The sequence below is a fragment of the Corvus kubaryi genome, unplaced genomic scaffold (genome assembly GCF_017639235.1).
Source record: "Corvus kubaryi isolate FWS band 111438036 unplaced genomic scaffold, C.kubaryi_AGA036_p1.0 37398, whole genome shotgun sequence".
In the NCBI taxonomy this organism is placed as follows: Eukaryota; Metazoa; Chordata; class Aves; order Passeriformes; family Corvidae; genus Corvus; species Corvus kubaryi.
The window spans coordinates 54,111,207-54,125,281 of record NW_024581137.1 but is presented as its reverse complement, the minus strand read 5'-3'; the positions used below and the strand labels follow the sequence as shown (position 1 = coordinate 54,125,281).

General features: G+C 39.7%; 1 protein-coding gene across 1 annotated transcript in view; it reads right to left on the bottom strand.

Moving 5' to 3' along the window:
- Positions 1-14,075, bottom strand: part of WDR48 (WD repeat domain 48) — a 31,957-nt gene extending 17,882 nt beyond the window's left edge. Inside the window, exons 1-7 of the mRNA XM_042043158.1 lie at positions 13,971-14,075; positions 5,731-5,871; positions 5,338-5,416; positions 4,983-5,065; positions 4,735-4,864; positions 1,108-1,196; positions 132-233 (exon numbers count right to left, since the gene is read on the bottom strand). Coding sequence (XP_041899092.1) covers positions 132-233; positions 1,108-1,196; positions 4,735-4,864; positions 4,983-5,065; positions 5,338-5,416; positions 5,731-5,871; positions 13,971-14,018 — 672 coding nt within the window. The 5' untranslated portion in view covers positions 14,019-14,075. The remainder of the gene's footprint in view (positions 1-131; positions 234-1,107; positions 1,197-4,734; positions 4,865-4,982; positions 5,066-5,337; positions 5,417-5,730; positions 5,872-13,970) is intronic.

Sequence of the window (14,075 nt, the reverse complement as noted above, 5' to 3'; positions counted from 1 at the left end):
CCTTAACCACTAAATACCTGTAATACTTGTTAAGCTACCTTCTGTAACCTATGACATTAAATTACATTGATATGGACTAATGATGTTTCTGCTCTCTGTAAAATGCCTTCGTCTCAGGTTAAAGCACATACCTGGGTGCCATCTCTGTTCAACAACAAAGCTTTGACATTGTCTGTGTGCCCTTTGAGTTTCATCAGTTTTGCACAAGTCCTTGGATCCCACACTCTTAGAACCTATGGAAATAGACATTGGATAACTGGCATTAACACCATTCTTCCCACCAATGTGTTACCCCTGCAGTAATTAAGCCTTTGCAAATGAATCAACCCTTATTTTGAACATATGGACATCCACCACAGAAAATATATGTCAGAACAAGACAGACACAACTATATCTTATGCAGCTCTAATAATCAGATTCTCTTGATTTTAATTGAATTTGTTCTGGTTTCTTCTGTCTAAAAGAAATTAAAGAGTGGAAGTGACTGGAAACAGGACAGTGTTTCCAGATGCAGGCAAAAAAAAGCAATTCTGAGAATCCTCTAATATGCTTCACTGGTGTATCCTATTTTCATTTTTATATTGTCTTGGAAATAAAATTCTCTCAAGGTTAGATTAGGTAAAAGAAAACACCACATAGAGACTTAAGCCTGTTTCACCTTCCTTTACAACAAGGAGCAAGGGCTGTCTTTTGGGAACACTTGAGCTTCATTAGCTCACTTCATTTCCCACTTCCTGCAGGGATCTCACAAATTGCTGGCACCTTCTCTCCTACCTGCAGCAACTGCTTCAGTCTTGATAATCATCTGAGTCATGTGCCCTCAAAATCAGAGCTCTTGTGGGGAAATGTAACAATCTCTGACAAAGAGGGTTACACAAGATGATCTGATTGTCTCCCCTATGTATTAAAGCTCTATGGATACATCACATCTTCAGCCTGAGGCAGGATTTGTATCCTACACTTGGCACTCCCACTTAAGAGAAGCGTCTGCTCTCAGTACTGAAAACACAAAAGCTGCTACAGACATGACATTGAAAATGAATCAAATTGTCTCTTTGTACTGAAATCAAACTGAAGTGAAATGAACCTTAACGAATTTTGCTTACCTTTTCAGTGGACCCTGATACAATAACTGTTCCCATTTGATTCATTGCAAGGCTGTAGATTGAGTCTTTGTTCCCACTCAGGGAAGAAGCTATTTCAAAATAAAATTCACATTTCAATTTTAACGCTGTCATTTGAAAAACATACTTATTCACTCAAAATGGGTATTTTAATACCCTTTGACCCATGAAAATAGTGCTTCTCTGCCCTGTATATAGAGCTGCTTTAAGAAAGACAATGTCTTTTTCTAATGCTAGAAAAACCCCATTCCAATTCTTCATCTACTACTGCATAAAAACAAAATAACCCCTCAGATTTATGGTCATTACTATCTTGGCACCCTTTTGGCACCACAATTCTGTGCCAGGGCCATCAAGCTACTCTTGGTCAACTATTTTATTGGAGTATGACACTTTGTGAGCTTGTAATACACAGCATTTGGATTTAAAGGCAGAGATTTTTTTCCAAGCCAAGTATCAGTAAAATTCTACATTTTGTATTAAAGGCTTCTCTCCTAGTTCAGCAGAGATGCAGAGAAGTTACACTGCAGCACTGAAATGTGGTGAGTATGGATGCTACCTCTGCATTTATGAAAGCCATATGGCAGCTCCTTAGCATCACACCTACCATCAGAGCTGAGGAATTCTACACCATCCAGCCTAACCCACTTTTGGAGATTAAAGTACCAGTCCCTCAACTGGGAAAAGCACAGACACAGCAAATGAAAATCATCTATTTAGAGAGCACAATCAGGCATTTCATCAAGCCTCAAATCCATACCATCAGTATGCCAAGAAGGCTAAGAATAGCAACAAACTGCATGGCCAGCAAAAACGTGAAACTTCACACAATGATTTATTTATATGATGGAGCTGAGTTTCCAACACAGGCTTTGTAACCTAATATCATAATGTAGTATCACATTTTGTCACAGCAGAAGAACCTGTGTCAGGGGAGGCTTAGGCTGGATATTATGAAGAATATTTTTCCCCAGAAGGTGGTTGGGTACTGAAAAGGCTCCCCAGGGAACAGTCACTGCCCCAAGGCTGCCAGTGCCCCAGGAGCATTTGGACAACACTCACAGGCATAGGGTGGGATTTTTGGGATTGTCCCATGCAGGGTCAGGAATTGAACTCAAAGATCCTTGAGGGTCCCTTACAATTCAGGATATTCTATGACTATGAAGAATGATGCAGCTTTACTTCAGGGTCCTCTTAGCCACTGGTTATAGCATCCAAATGCAAACTGTCAAATGAAATCTATTATTTGGAGCTAAAATAAAGTGAGTCTTCCACTGTCCCCAGAGAACAGCTAAAAGCAAAACACAGAACTGAAAACTCTTGAAGGTTAGCACACTGTTCAACAATCATAATAAATTAGGAAAGGATAATATACAGAGTTATCAAAAGCTGGATAGCAGGAATAGGAAAATCTCAAATGTACAGAAGCAAAATTTATGCCAGAACAAAAGCAAAGCTCAACTCCATCCTCTTCTGGAAGGGACTACCTCTCAAAAGCTAAATCTCTCCACTTAATTTGAATTATAGCTCTGCTGACTGAGACACTCTTTAAAAATGGGCTTCCCTCTTAATGCTGGCTTGTGTACACTGCTTCCAGGTAATCAGATAGGAAACTAATGCACAAGAACAATTTTCATTTGTAATCTGAAAAAATCCATACTGCTTGAAAGGACTCGGGAAAACAGGTTCTGTGAGGACATACACTGTGTTCTTTCCAACAGAAACACTATTACTGGGGAGCACTAAAATGAAAGAAAAAACTCCTCTGCTTCCTCTTCTTGCCCCTTATGAAATATTTGTGTTCCTACCCTAGAAATGCAAATTTCTCCCCATCACCTTAGAGGTAATGTCTCCACTCCCATTTGATCTTGGGTTCAAAACAAGCATCAGCTCCTCAGTACTCCCCATCTCCCATTTCTGATTCACTTGAATAATTTAGGCTCTGTATCACTGTTACAGCGTACAATAAATGTTTTTATGTTTTTTTATTATCCCACTACTGAGTTTTCCTGTGAGCTCACAAATAAGTTCTTCCTTCAAAAACTCTTTGTTCAAGTAGAAGACAGCAAAGCTGACAGTTATCAGCAAAGTTCGGCTATAAAATAATTCTACTTTCAGTGAAAATAAGAAAGAAATAGAAGCATTTTATACTTCTGGGAAAGATAAGGTAAATCACTTTAGTCATGTGCCATCCCAATACCATTCTGCAGTGCAACACAACTCACTAAAGCCATCTCTCTTCCAACAGCTACTCAGACATGTCAGCACAAGGCTATACTTGAATTAAAAAGTTCTTCAGACAACAAATGCAAAACTGACAGTTCTGCCCAGCAGATGCACCTTTGGTTTTAGAAGCTACCAAATCTTTAAAATTAATCACACCTTTCAAAATCAGCCCAACACAGTAAATAAAAAAAGCCACACCAACACAACTACATGCCTGCCTCTTATTTATAGAATCACATATTCTTGAAATGTCTTAGGAATATGTTGTGCCAATTCCAAATTTTAGTTTTGCAGATTTTCCTTGAGTCATTCCTAACCTATGACTGATGAAGCAACTAGTCTTATTTAAAAAATTAAGATGTGGTAGTGTGCAAGATAGTTCTGCTCTTTCCCAATGCGTTTGAGAACCTGCTATTGTTTAAACACCTACCAAAGTGTAAAATGAAAGAGGTCTGTCACTGTAAACACAATTTTTCCAACCTACCTAACCAAGCAGCAAAGTACACTGTGGTCACACTAGACCCTCTTTTTCAAAAAAAAAATACTGTAAAATAGCAAATACAAACCAGGATGCCATGACCCAGATCTATGCTATTCACTCAAATCCAACTGAACCTCACGGCTAGTGACACTTCCCAGAAGAGAAACTTAACCAGCTCTACCCTGACCATTCTGAAAAAGGCAGTGGTGGAATTGCTGTATAAAGAAAGATCTCACAATTTATGTAATGCCGTTCTGGGAGAGAGAAGGAGAGGTGACTTTCTAAAAGATGATGGTGACATTGAGAATTAACCCTGATGAGGAGAATCTACAGTTTGCCCTTGCCTTTTAATCTCCAGTGAGTTAAATCTCACCAATATGTCATCCTTGTATCTAGTCAGTGCTGTGTGTTACTCTGTATGGTTTTTAGTCCAGTTTATATAGAAACTATTCTTCTGACAGATTGGATAAATGTATCAAGGAGCTGTACTGCCTGTTTTTTCAGCATCTATACAAGCAAAAAGAAATCCCAAATTATAATACATAGAAAAATATAGGAGCAAATAAGCTAAGGAACATTCATATAAAAGGTTGGTTGAGAAGCTAAAAGCTTCTCAAGTTAAAGCTCTATCAAGTTGCAGAGAAACCAGCATGTCACAGTTCAGGAGAAACAGTTCAAAGAGACTTGTCCTCCATTCTAAATGCCATGACTGTTGGCTGCTCTAGATTTCCAGCTATTACATAACACAACAAATGGACTGATTGCATACAAAACCCACCTTCAAATTTCTTGCCCATTTTTTATGTACAGATAGAAACAGCACCCACAGTTTTAAATTCATCTCACAGATCACCCTACTCAATAAAATGCATTGCATTTGCCTCCCCTGCCCAGGTACCTACTTGTGACAGTGTTATTTGAGGCAGTCAGTGCTGTGAGAGTATTTACATCCCAGAGGAATATTTGTCTGTCCAGCCCAGCAGATGCTACCAGCTCCTTATCTTTTGCATATGCTAAGGCTTTCACATAGTCCTACGATAAAATGAAAGTAACAATATGAATCAACAATGTTATCCTTTTGAAGTCTACATCTCAATAATTGTAAGAATGGCAGTGATCACACACAGTATTTACAGATAATATTTTTCACCTTATGCGTCCTTAGTGTTGACATGCAAAATCCCTTATGTGCATTCCACACTTTAACAGTAGTATCTGAAGAAGCAGATATCACTAAATTGGAAAGAATAAAGACTAAATTTTAATGGCTTATATATTACTTTAGGGCATATTCGTAACTACTCTAATTTGCTTTTCAAAAAGCAATTTATATACACATTTCAATTTTCATTAAAACAGCTGCTCACATAATTTAAAAAAATTTACAATATACATCACAAATTAATTCTACATGCTAAGAAAAGATGGAAAATAATTAAAGCAGCAGATAATTTACTTGTATACAGTTTCTGAATACTGTAGTTCTGAAACTTTTAAGTACTTACATGTTTTGCCATTGCAGCAGAGCACAATGTCATTTACCCAATCTGTGTGATGTTCCATAGATGCTATATAAGGGTCTTGCTGCAAATTAAGAAAAAAATAAGCTCATCACCAATGGAGAAGATTGTGACTATCAGACCCTGTCGTGATATTATCTTCAATCTGCATATGGATCCAAAGTTCCCTAATTGTTTGAAATCACTATTTCAGAACCTTTTTGTGATAGAACTATACAGTTATGTAAGATACCACAGTATGAGCAATTATCAAAAGGATTTTGTGATCACAGTAATTGGCAGCTGTTAAAAACCATCACATACAGCCCTGGAGGCAGCTTACCAGCAGGATAATTTGGAAAAAGTAGGTTTAGACACAGGAACCCCCTCCTGACTGACCTTGTGCTGATTGACACTCCATATCCTTATGATGGAGTCCCGGCCTGCCGTGAAGAGTCTGTTTAATGCTGGGTCCAGCTGAAGCGCATTTACCCCGTTGCGGTTGTACTTCTCCACTTCATCTCTAATCACATAGGAGACCTAAAACACATTTGCACAAATCCAATTATGGTATTAAGATACTGACCTGGTCATAAAACCTGAACATCTAATTTCATCTTTGTGAGGTTCTTGAGTAAAAAAATATGAAGAGTTTTACAAGCATTGTCTGTCAGTTTGAGAGTTACCAGCACCAAAGTCATTTGGCCCCAAAAATGGGGAAGAGCCACAGAGAAGACTCAGCAGTGATAGAACTGGAGCCCAAAAGAGTGTTTTAATCGTTACAACTTAAGCTAAGTTAGACCCAGAGAATCCTCAGCTCAGTTCCCTGCTGTGTGTGTATATTCTGGGTGATCTCAGACAACACACTGAGTCTGTGTCTCACTTCCCAAGTGGGTTCCACAGTTTCTTTACCTGGGATGCCAGTATTTCCCAGCCTCACAAAGGAGAGGATATGGTCACCATGGCTTACAAAGCACTGAAAGACTGCAGATACAAATTCAAGCTATTTCAGGTGTCACTATTATTTTTAAACCAATTTTTAAAGAACTACCTACCTGCCAAAATAATAAGAAACTCAAACCCTTACTGCTCTTTCAGGTAAATTATTCCATTAGTTTCTTCCCTCCATGTTTGACAGTACTGTGTGTAAAGGTTATTTCATGGATTTGTTCAGAAAAACTAAAAGGAAATTTCAAGAGATCCTGAAAGGCCACAGCAGTCTCCATTATTAGTATTCAGTAAATACAATTCTAAGACACTACAGTTTCTTCAGAGCTACTGCACTCATTTTCCTGATCCCTGCATTTACACAGGGCTTACACACTACTCTGAGGAAAGCCCTCACACTGAAGGAAAAGGAGGGGAAGATGCCAGTTATGCATCTTCCCAGATTCTGTAAAATATAATCAGAACAAGGTAAAATTTCATGCTTGGTATAATCAAATCTGCTCAAAGCAGGAATAATTTGGATACACAAGTGCCAGTGTTTTGAGAATGCTTATAAGGAGTATTCCTGGGCTAGAGATCTGAAAGCAGTTTGTCACTTCAGTAACTGTGTTAAAGTAGTATAAAGAAAACGTTTTCCAGATCAGATCTCAGTGACACAAAATAAAACCAACAAAGGAAGATGTTCAGTGGTCCTTATCACTGAAGAAATATTTTACAGCAGCTCGGATTCCATACCATGAGAACTGACAGGTCCATTTGGTGAATGTGGGCAACACCTCCACTGAATTATCCCATCCCCTGGCAGCACAGCCAGAGAACTAATGCTTCCAGAAAACACGCGTCCAGTGCTATTCTTTGTTTGAGAAACAGCTGGAGCAGCTCTACAGACCAACACTGGATGATGAAAATTAAGAGCTTCCTGAATCCTTCTGCCTCAACACTCTCCATTTACCATTCCACAAGTCCTTCACTACATTAATGTTATGTCCCAATGCTCTTAAAGACCCTCTCAGCCACTCTCAGCCCTTTTAGTATCACAGCTCATCCTCACAGTTTTAGATCATGCCCTCATTGCTGATACTTTTCAGCTTCTCTCACCCATTCCAGACTCATCCATAACGTTCTTGCTATCCAAGCTCAAGTTTCCACCTACACACAGCTCCAGAGACACTGCTGAAAGAAGGCACCATCAATCACGCAGAAATGTTATGTTAAAACACTTCAAGTACTTGAGGTATTATTTTTTTGTGAGATGTAGGGAGCAAGATGTTACGTACCACTCCTTACCTGGGCTTAATCATATCACGTCTATATTGCTGAAAGACCCGCACAGAATATATGCATGAAATAATGTTAGAGTCAAAGTCACAGTTTAACATGATACAAACACAAGGCAAAGGGATGGCCATCAAATTCATGCTGCTGTCAAACTCTTTGAATAAAGCCAATGAAAACACTCAGTTAAAAAAACTAAATGTGAGCAGCTAAGACACAAACACAGAGGTCAGTAGATCAAATGTGATGTTACTTATTATAGAGAACAATATTCTCCTGACACAGTATCAGGCTCAAGATCAGCACGGCCCTTCACCTCTTGTTTTCCCAACTGCTAGCAGGATATTCTTTGAGAAATCTGCAATTTTTGGATTTGTTCCTCCTCTGCCGGTCACCTCCCATATTTGTTATATTTTCAGGTATAATTTAAGAGCTCTTCATTCCACTCCTAAGTTAGACTGTCAAACTATGTTAGTCACCTAAGCACGGTAACACTTATGCTTTTTGCACACAACAATGTTACTCTTTCTAATTTAACAGAGCTAAAGAAAAACACAGCCATAAATATTTAAAAATGCAAAAAAAACCCCAAATGATGGCTTACTTTAGTAAATAAGGTACTTTTCATATATGATTAAAACTTTCACAGGACTTTGGAAACTGAGTCATATTTCTACATTAATCTTGATGGAATTAAAGTCAACTCAACCAAATGCTGTTTTTCCCTCACACAAAGACATAAGAGAGACTGACAACCAGTTCTCACTACCACCAGTATTGAAATATTCAAAGTTAATTTGCCCTTTATTCACTTTAATGACTTCCACATATTAATTTAGTCAAACATCTCTTGGCAAGTATTGTTTTTATTTTAAAAGAACTGGGACAAACAGAGAGGTTATATTGTTTCAGGGTTATTGTTCCATGGTAGATCTGAGCTGGATCTCAGCAGCAGTTGAGCAGGAAACCCAACATCATTCTTCTTTCTCCCTGTGAGAAACTTGAGAAAATAACTTTGCTGTAACAACTGAATTAAACAAGATTAAAATCTTGGGAGTAAATACAAGAGATATTTGATGGAAAAAAAAATATGGCAAAACAACAAAAAGAGCTTGACACAAAATTCCCCAGTAGTGACTGCTACTGGTCACAGAATTCAACCAGTTACATTAGTCTCTCCTCAGACTTATAATTTTACAAAGTATTATTTACTGTCCACAGAAGGAATAGTATACTCGTACTGATAAACTGTCTTAAAAACTGAAGTAGTATTGGTAAGAAGAAAAATAAATATCTATTTTATTAGGTAATGATAACTTCTTCCATGGCAAGAAACAATGACAGATATTTTTCAATCATAAAAGTAATTCTAATCCAAATTAAGCATGGTCTCTTTAATTTTTTATTTTTTAAATTTCTAATACTATGAGGACAAAGAGAAAATTAAAATGAGAGAAAATTATTCTGTGGTCAGCAAGTTGATGGGACACCACACCAACATTTCAAATGAACACTGCAATTTGAGCAGTTGGCTAAGGACAAGGCAAACCATTTGTCCTGAAAACAGTATGAGCTGAAAAGGATTACAACAAAAAATGTGCTCTCCAGCTCATTTTGGAAACCTATGGATATCCAAGTAACTGCCAGTTGCTTACCCTTAAAACACTTAATAAATGTATTTTCTCATCCAAATAAAGTGTTAAATGGTCCACTCCTGCTAACCAGTCATTGAGGCTGAAATAAATGTCTTGTATATTAACAAAACAACAAGAACAAAACACACAGCACACATGGCTGAACTAAAAATAACCCCATGAGACATTTGATGCACACCACATGGAACCCTTTGGAATGGGAGGTATAACATGAGAAGCATCCAGGCTTGTACTTAAATGCATTAATTCAATATTAGCATAGAGGGGAAAATTAAGGGCTCCACAAAATCTGTTGAAAGGCTGTTGAAATGCATGGGGTACTTAAAATACATCAATAAGAGCAACTTGACTAAAAGAGCTGACACTTGTATAACAATGGTGGACACGCAGCCAAGCCCACAAAATCAAAACATTCACTAATAAGAACAGAAGATTGCTGATAATCCATATGTGGTTCTCCATTATGTTCTTATTTGGTGGGAAAAATGGTGAGAAAGTGCTTTTTTGGTTGGTTTGGTTTTTGAGTGTCACTTAGCATAGAATTAAGAAATATTAGTAGATTTAGTATGTATATGAAACAAATACAAAAACAAAGCACATATTCAAGCATGTGTGTACACAAACTTATCTAAATAATACAAATGCAGTAAAGTTTTGGTTGAGGAGAAACTGCTGTGATAAAATTCACCTCTGCTCTTGAAGCACACAGATTTTCTCACTGCAGATAAAGTACCAGATTCTGTCTGGAAATGGTGATCCCCCAGGAAGTGAGAGCTCTGAGTTCTCAGTGGCATTTGCTCCACACAGGACAGGCTGGAGCACATCCCTGCTGTGCCCTTTCCATCAGAGCACACAGAGCCAGGGGCAAACCACAGACATGATAATGGCTGGGATATAGATGACCATGGCTTTATTGCCACCATGGTCTGGGAGGGGCAGGGTTTGTGGGATATGTAAGATTTTACTACCAACCAAAGGCTTTCACATCGACGCTGCTGCAGCTTTTAGAAACCCCCATAATGAGTAAGAATCTTCCACAGCATCCGTGCACAAACATCCCAAACATCCACTCATTATAAAGAGTTTATGAGATTCAGTACACTAAGTGGATCAGGATTAACCATTTTAATGACTACCTAAGAGCTCCAGAGATAAAGCTACTGCCAACAAATACATTTTGGCACAGAAAGCCAAGTGAATTTCTTGCAGGACTTACAGCGTGTTTCCTGCATGGATGAGTGTATCAGATGATGTGGGCTCATGTTACCCTTGCTACATTACATGACTTATAACAGATTTTATCTTCATAGTGGGTAAAATCTGCTTTTAAAACATTTCACCAAACCATGTGGAGGAAATAGGAACCAGCTGAGCTCCAAGGACACTTATTCCTTGTTTCTAAGTGAGCAATTAAAAAAAAAAAGGTATTTCTCAAAATCATGGAAGGGTTCCATGAGATCTGAATTGCATCAAGAATGAGATAAGCAGAGGTAAAGCACCTAGTAAAACAAAACAAATTGCTTTACTATCTTGGTGGAGCATATGCATCCCTAAAAATATGGCTTTTAATTAAGGTGACTATTTGAATTTTTATCCAGGTCTCCAGGCTCTAGAATAAAAGTAATGGAAGGCATTAAGAAGCTCATTTTTATCCTTTTATGATGGAATCAACATACTGGCTATTTGTTTGCTTAAGCATTATCTATTAAATAAATATATTTGTAACTATAATTTTTACATTTATTAAGTAAAAAATATAAAAATAACAGATAAAATCTAGTAAGCTGCAGTATTAGTGCACAAATATGAAAAATTCAGTTCAAAAAGATCATAATGGATTGGGTTGGAAAGGAACTTAAAGACCATGTCATTTCAACCCCTGCCACAGGCAGGGACACCTTCCACTAGACCAGGTTGCTCAAGCCTCCATCCAGCCTGTCCTTGAACACTTCTAGGGATGGAGAATAAGATTTTCTTATTCTGTATAAGACTTAAAGACAAAAAGTCCTTAAAATTCATGCAATCATAAGGGTGCTGATCCTTATATGGCAAAATTCACATGTGTTGTCAACAGGTTTTGAGTGCAGGGGTAAATTTATTCTGGTCGAAGCAAGTTTGGGAGAGCAGTTACAATGCTACCCCTCCAGGGCAACTACTTCAAGGCACCTGCTGAAAAGTGGCTTCCCCTTGACTTAATTCCCAGGACAACATCTGAAAGCTACAGCACACAGACAACAGCAGTGTCTGACACATCTCTGCATCCTCCTTCCCTTCCCAAATCACACAGCCTTGCTCCTGCATCCTTCAGAAAGGCAGGGCTAAGCTTAACAAATGCCTGACTCCCATTTAAAGAGTTAAACTTCTTTCCTTTTTCTATGCATGGAATTTACTTTGAGGCCTAAAACATCCACTCTGATTAAACCCTTAGAAACTACAATTATATGCAGAAGCACCCTAAACTGACTATTTTGGATGGCTTTGCTTACCAGTAAAACAGGTGCATCCAAGCTAATAATAGTTCTGATTTCCACAAACTTCAACCAGCTCTCCTACCACGTAAGGAACCAAGTTCCTCCATGCTTGAGAGGCGTCTTTTGTAAAAGCCTCTTCTTCCAGCCTCATAGGTTGGGAACAAATTTCTCCAACTCTATCTCAAAAACTTTATGTAGAAGCACCCTAATGCTCAGCCATTGGGGAGTAAAATAAATCACGAGTGGTTTTATCATTCCATTAGCAGCTGATGGATAAAACAGCCACTTAAAATTCATTTCCTGACACTAGCCAAGCAGGTGAAATAGTAAGAATCAAGAAAAGAATCCAGCTTCTAGCCAAGCTTTATAAATGTTCATCATGGAATTGTTTGGGTTGGAAGGCGCCTTACAGATCATCTCATTCCACCCCCTGCCATGGGCAGGGACACCTTCCACTATCCCAGGTTGCTCCTAGCCCTGTCCAAATTGGTCTTGACCACTTCCAGGGATGGGAAGCTTCTCTGGGAAACACAACCAATCTAGATCTAAACTTACAATGCACTGCTGAGACACAGATCAGTGTCATGTACATCCAGTGTCATTAGTATGTGAAGTGAAAAAATACCACACAGAACAATAAGAGCAGACAAAACATCGTAAACCAGCACAAAACCACCTGTAAAAACAAGCTTTTGAGCTAAGCAATGCCTGGAGAACAAATGTAGTAGTAAGAAAAGATAACAATGAGCTCTTTGATGCATGCTGTTGTCAGGGAAATACTACTTCATAAATAGGAGTACATCAAACAAATATCAAGATATAATAAAATCCCCCTCCTTAGGGGTGTAACCTGCAAAAACTCGTCTATAGCACAGGCAATTAAGTCAACAAAGGGATATTATACTCTAGATTCTTTGTATTTTAAAGCATATCCAGTTTTTTTTCTGGCAAGGTAAGGGAATTCTTTATATAGAATTGAGAGTGCTTCCCTTAACCACAGAGAACACTAAATGCTCTGAAGAGATGTACATTTCCTCTGTGTGATAAATGATGTGTCCAAAAGCCAAACCCACCTCTGTTTTGAAAGCTCCTAATGCTATTTCAAGCCTAATCAATATGTCATTTGATCACACTAGATATGTACAGCTCAAACTTGCACTTGCCACTAGGCAGCTTTGCACATTGATAAAGCATTAAGTCTCTTCCATCGTGAAAGCTGTAAAAACATTTAAAGGGCTGGCAGTATCACAAACAAGAACAAAAGTGTTGGGGACCATAAAATAAAACCATTTTCATGACTTTTACTGTTAAAGAGCCTTGACTTTTTATACACACTTCGATAATTTCAGTGTCCACCACGGCTACAAAATCTACTCGTAGCTATACGTGAGCCTGAACCACAGGATTTAATTCTTCCTCAAGTGTGCTGAGAATGTCTACACCCTGTAGACATTCTGACTGCCTGTGCCATGGGTTTCCTTCAACAAATGCTGCCTGGAGCAGGGAAGGAATACTTCAGAAATTTGAGAAGATAAAACCCTGGTCCTTGCTCGTGTGTGCAAAGGGCCAGAGTGTTTTACACAGACTAAGCAGAAATAGGATGTGAAGCAGATCACAAAGTCATGGAATGGTTTGGGTTGGAAGGGACCTTGAAGATCACCCAGTTCCAACCCCCTGCCACGGGCAGGGACACCTTCCACTGGACCAGGTTGCTCAGAGCCCCGTCCAACCCGGCCTAGAAAAATTCCACGGAAGGGGCATCCACAGCTTCACTGGACAAACTACTCCAGCGTCTCACCACGCTCGCAGTAAAGAATTTCTTCCTAAAATCTAATCTAAACCTACTCTGGCACCGGACACAGCCGAGACAGCGGCGGCAGGACCCTGCAGCTCTGCCGCTGCTGGGAATTCACGTTACACCAAAGCAGGTCCGGGGGCACCGCTCTTTCGGTCTCAATTTACCTCCCCCCGTGCTCTGCCGCTTTTGATCTGAGCTGCTTCATCTCTGCCTTCTGCGGGCTGCAGAACTCGACCCTGTTCGGCAGCGAGCAGCAGCTCATCCCCCCCGGTGCCTCAGGCGGCCGCTCGCCCCCGCCACAGCGGCCAGCGGAGGCGGGGGAGAGACCCTGGGGGTGTGCGGCGGTGCCTCCCCTCACCGCAACGCCGTTGTGGGAGAGTGGGCGACTGCGCTGCCGTAGAAACCCCCAAGACCTGACACCCCGCAGCCGCTGGCGTGGCCCGCGAAGCTCCGGGCTCCCCTTGAGCCGTCCTGGCCCCGCCGTGCCCTCACCTGCACTTTCCGCCGCCCCGCCGTGTTCTGCCGGTGATGCGCCGCCATCTTGCATGTTGACACTGTGGCGTCATGTCCGACCGGAAGTACCAGCCCCCTCACCCG